The sequence below is a fragment of the Limulus polyphemus genome, unplaced genomic scaffold (assembly GCF_000517525.1).
Source record: "Limulus polyphemus unplaced genomic scaffold, Limulus_polyphemus-2.1.2 Scaffold3696, whole genome shotgun sequence".
Lineage (NCBI taxonomy): Eukaryota > Metazoa > Arthropoda > Merostomata > Xiphosura > Limulidae > Limulus > Limulus polyphemus.
Genome location: NW_013669306.1, coordinates 7,669 through 13,232, shown reverse-complemented (window position 1 = coordinate 13,232; position 5,564 = coordinate 7,669). Strand labels below are relative to the sequence as shown.

Sequence of the window (5,564 nt, the reverse complement as noted above, 5' to 3'; positions counted from 1 at the left end):
CATTGTGCAGCTTTGTGATTAACACACACACACTTATCCTAATATACATATAACTTAACACAATGTTTTGGGACCTGTTGGTCCATCTCGGCTGTTCCATTCCATAAACTAAATTAAGATAATTTAAAAAAATCTTAAAGCCAGCCCTTATCATTCATATACTTATCAAGCTTTTTCTTAAACTCACTTAGATTTACTGTCACTACAACATGCAAAGACAACCCATCCCAAAGGCCAACCATCCTGTTAGAAAAATGGAACTGTCTTAGCTGAAGATAACTCCTACCTTGCGAAAATTTATATTTGTGTCCCCTAGTCCTACTATTCTTATTGTTAAATATAAAAAAGATAATACAGCAACACTATCAATTCCCTTTAAAATCTTAAACACCTCAATCAGATCCCCCTAATCTCCTTTTTCAAGAGAAAACAATTTAAGTTTGTTTGTTTTTGAATTTCGCGCAAATCTACACGAGCTACATCTGCGCTAGCCGTCCCTAATTTAGCAGTGTAAGACTAGAGATAAGGCAGCTAGTCATCACCACCACCGCCAATTCTTGGGCTACTCTTTTACCAACGAATAGTGGGATTGACCGTAACTTTATAACGCCCCCGCGGCTGAAAAGGCGAGCATGTTTGGTGTGACGGGATTCGAACTAGCGACCCGCAGATTGCGAGTCGAGCACCCTAACTACCTGGTCATGCCGGGCCTAACAATTTGAGAGATTTCAGTTTCTCGTCGTATGACAACCCCTCCATCCCAGGCACCATTCTAGTAACCCTTCTCTGAACCCCTTTCTAACCATTCAATGTCCTTCCTAAGGTAATGAGCCTAAGACTGAACACAATATTCCCAATGTGTCCTAATCAGTGACCTGTACAATGAAATTATATCCTCTTTTGACTTGTATTCAATATTTCTGTATATACAACCTAAAATCCTATTTGCCCTACCACTAGCAACACCACACTGCTTGGATGGCTTTAGAGACTGATCGACTATAACACCAAGATCCCTTTCCTTTATAATACTGTTGAGATTATTCTCATCCAAATTATACTTATAATTCAAATTATGATAACCCACATTCATTATCTTGCATTTATTATAAATAAAATAATAACAAAACATAATATATATATATTCAAATATTTACATCACCCAAGTGAGAAGACATGGTTATTTTCTTTCTTTTTACATAGAAAAACGTAATTTTTTTTTCTAAAATTTGTCTTATAGTTCAAATTAAAATTTACACAAAATTGAAATAACCCATTTGAAGTCTTTAGAAAAAGGTTCAATTTTTGCCTAGTTAAATTTATGAATACAACAAAGTTAATAATATCAATATGGTATACCAAAAACATTTCGTACACTGTTATGAGCATAGAAAAGTTGCATCACGTATCTTCTTGTCTTCATAAAAGAAAATGCATTGTGAACGTCCTATAAATATTGACATTTAATTTGTGTAATGCTACCGACATCTATGAGAAGAAACAACGAATTAAGTGTGTTGATTGCATACTAGAGATACAGTACATATATATATTTATTTACGATTCACTCATTTTGTTGTTGCTTGTGAGTTGAATTAGGCATAGAGTTGGTATTGGGTTAGAGACACACAAAAAAATATTTTTATAAAAATAACTATCAATTATTTGTATTTGCATAACTTGAAATGGCAGGGTGTTTAGATAATATTCACATTAACAGACCAGAGTGGCTGGAACTAGGGGAAAAGAGAAATGCTGTGGCTTCTATTGGAGCTGGAACAATGGTAAGCAAATTTACTTAAAAATAAAAGTTAATGTTAAACTGTTGAAGCTGAAAGGCAAATTGTGACAGTGCCGTATTATTGAGTATTAATTTACTGTAGACCTTAGATTAGGTTAGCGACAACATTTGAAATTAGACGTTACTCAGACATTAGCCCATGGTCTGACACTAGTAGTACGTTTATAATAATAATAGTATGATGACTAATTTCTAGTGATGTTACTAATGTTAATAATAACTAATCTACACAACAACAAATAGAAATAAAGTGGGCTTCTTTACAGGTTTTAATTAATAGTACTACTACTAGTATGATATTACTGTTGTAATAATAATAATTACATAGCTCAAAATGCTAGGCTTAAAGTTAAACTTCTTTTACCAACTATTGTAACTAACCTGATGAATTCTATTAATGTATTATTATTCTTACTATTATTGTGTAAAAAACTGAAAATAATAGGAAAACAAATAATTGCAACTAATGATCTGAATGAAACTGAAAGGCAATAAATAACACTTTTCAAGGAACAGGAAACTGGTGACAACACGTGAAGCAAACAACCAGTTTTTGTGTTTTGAATGAAAGATCTAATCTTTCTTTCATGTTTCATTAATAATAATGGTTAAAATCTTTAATGTATGTAGAATATTTATAGTATTGATTATGTGTACTTTTTATTATGAAGATTTTGCATTATTACCTTATTTTGCAAACTTAGAACTAATTTGAATTCCTCAAATTGGCTGTATGTCATAGATTTTTATCTATTGAGATTATGGCTGAAAATATCACTAAAGTGTCCCCCGAACTAACTAATCAACATATTCTAAGCATTACAAGTTTCTGTCTCATGACATTACAGGGGTTATACCAGCATATTAAATTAGCTGCATTAATTAATGGGTTAATTTTTAGTTCTTGCTTTGATGAGAAGTTAGGATGTTTAAAAGTCTGTAAATGACCTTATGTGAGTATGAAAAAAATTTTTCAATCCTTGATTAGCCAGTCTCCTTAAAAAAAAAAAGTTTACTTTAGACTGATACACAGTTTTGTCATGACTGTTGTGACATAACTTTATGAGAAATGTAGCAAAATTGTAACTGATATTATGAACATCTTCGTATACCACACCTACTTTACAGTGTTGATAAACTTGTATCCAAGCTTTAATACATGAGTGGTTTAATACACGCTCACACAGGGGTGGACTGGACTCTAAAAATTCTACTGGGAAGGAAGATAGAGGGGGTCCACAGATTTCTCATAAAAATGCATATTTAGGAAGTATATGTAATTTAATGTTAAAACACTAGTCATACATACTTCACATAATCGGCAAAACACAGAGGAGATAACGTCTTCCACAGAAATGTGCATCATTATAGGTAGAAATTAACATAATTGTTAATTTAAATGTTAATGTGATGAGATAAACAAATAATTATTTCTCTGTTATGGTGATAAGGAATTATTATATTTTTTGTGTATTTTTCTTAAGGGACCCATTGGAATTATTCCCGATGTCCTGGTGGGCCAATCCATGCTTTTGCCCATGATGTTTATTTAAAATTTGTGTTGTGTGCTTATTGTTATACTGCACTGGAAGCACATGTTTCTGTTTATTCTGTGTTTTGTGCTAAATATGACATTGTATAAATAATCCTGAAAATTTGTTATTCTTTACTTAAATTCCAGTAAAATGCAATACACATGTACTTGTTCTGACTTATTATTACTATTAATACTGTGTATTTGTTTCATTAATTTTATTGAATATGTATTTATATTGTAACTTGTTTGGTAAGGAAAAAGAGAAAAGCCTTGAAAAATTAATTTTATTGTAATTTTATTTTTCAGTTCTTTACAGGTTGGTGGATTATCTTGGATGTGGCAGCTAGATACCCTAGTATGGATGAGTTTCACCATGCTTACCATGTCTGTGGAGTGATGAGTACATTATCTCTGTTCATGTATGTATGCTGATTTCTTACTGTCACTTTTAACACTGACAAGCCTATAATATCGAGCGTTATGTTGAGGTAGCATAGATAATTTTCATCTTTGTTGTGTGTACAGAAATAACACATGAACGCTACATTGCTTAGAGATTTCACTGAGATTGATAAGATTTATGAAAACAGAAAATTGGTAGATCAGTGGAGATGAGTCTTTATAAAATATTTTTATCTAACCTTTAAGGATTTAACTTAGTTGTTTTTTTTTGTTAATTCATTTATTTGGTGTGATTTAGTTTTATTTGAATTATACAAACATAAGCCTGTTATATGTGTAATAATTTATTCATTTTTACTACTTTGGTTGAGATCTTTTGGAAGCATATACACATGTAATTGTGATTAATTCAAACTATCAAAATAACAAATAAACCTCAAGTTACCCTGTAAGATAAATCAAATCAAGGAGAAAGAAAATTGTCTGGCTATGAAAAGTCACACCTCACCCACTAAAATAATCAATGAAAACATTATAACAAACTACTTGTTTAAGATATTAAATGAATCCGTTTAGTAATTAAACTAGTCCAACAAAACCTTAAAATATATGTAGTTCAATTTACAAAAACCATTAAGTACTTCATGAAGTACACCTCTAAAAAAACTATAAGTTAATTTATATAATAATGTGAAAGATGTTATTTTTTAGTGCCAAGACAAGTGTTACTTACTTATATTCAAATGTATTAATTTCATCCTTATGAAATTCCAACAAATTTAAGATCATCCAAGCTATTAGCATTCACCATCAGTTAAGTGATTTCACAGTATGAAAAAGAATTCTGTATGAGAACCTTTCAAAGGTCATACATATTGTAAATGTTTTGCAACTCTTGTGGTAGAAGTTATTATGTAATGATTATCTCTAATAGTTAAGTTTCTATTACTATATTGTTGATTCAGAAGTAAGTCTACTTTATGTAGTATGTTCATGTTTTTAAAATTTTTCACTAGCAAAAAAATGAAGGCCACTGTTTCTCTTCTTGTAGGTTTTAGAGTTTAGAGCTGTAGCTATCATATTAAAGATAATCTGAAAAAATGCTGGTGAAATGTTAGGAATTCAAATTTTTAATAGGCAAAGGGAAGGTCAACAATGTAAAATATGTTTTTCTATTTGTTGATTTGTTTTCTTCTCTATAGTTCTTTGTTGTAAATTGAAATTCATCTCAGCTACAAATGATGGCAATATTAAGTACAGTTTTATCATGAATTTAGAGATATGTTATTTAACACAATATCTGTTTTTAAAGTTAAACATAGCTTAGTATATGTGTATTATTGGCTAAGATTTAGGAGTAGATGCAAGTGTGATAATTAAAAATCATTTTCTTACTTGCCGTATCAATCCTAGTTTTCTTAATTAAGTGTTACTCATTCTAGATGATGGATATTTATTTTGTGAAGTACGTGTATTTTCAGAATCATTTCTCATACTCTCATTCACCAAACACTCCCTCCTGTTTTCAATGAATTTTTAATCCATAGGTCTTACAGGATTTTTGCAATGTAGATGACTGAACACAATCAATGAAGGGAATCACACTCCCTTGAAAATATGTGTTTTTGTTGGTAACTTGTTTTTCATTTGATGAGGAAACCTGTTTGTAGAAGTGATGGTACTATCACCAAGTAACACTGAGGATAGGTTGAAATATTAATTATTGAACTTCGCTGTTGGTAACTTGTAGGGATGATGGTACTATCACCAAGTAACACTGAGGATAGTTTGAAATATTAATTATTGAATTTCACTGTTTATTAT

The 5,564-nt window shown here is 30.8% G+C and overlaps 1 protein-coding gene across 1 annotated transcript in view; it reads left to right on the top strand.

Annotated features, from left to right (window-relative positions):
- Window positions 1-1,441: 1,441 nt before the first annotated feature.
- LOC106469870 (transmembrane protein 50A-like) overlaps window positions 1,442-5,564 on the top strand; it is a gene marked incomplete at its 3' end in the record, with an annotated part of 6,495 nt that continues 2,372 nt past the window's right edge. The window contains exons 1-2 of the mRNA XM_013930380.2: window positions 1,442-1,784; window positions 3,645-3,757. Of these exons, the coding sequence (XP_013785834.2) occupies window positions 1,686-1,784; window positions 3,645-3,757 (212 nt within the window). The remainder of the gene's footprint in view (window positions 1,785-3,644; window positions 3,758-5,564) is intronic.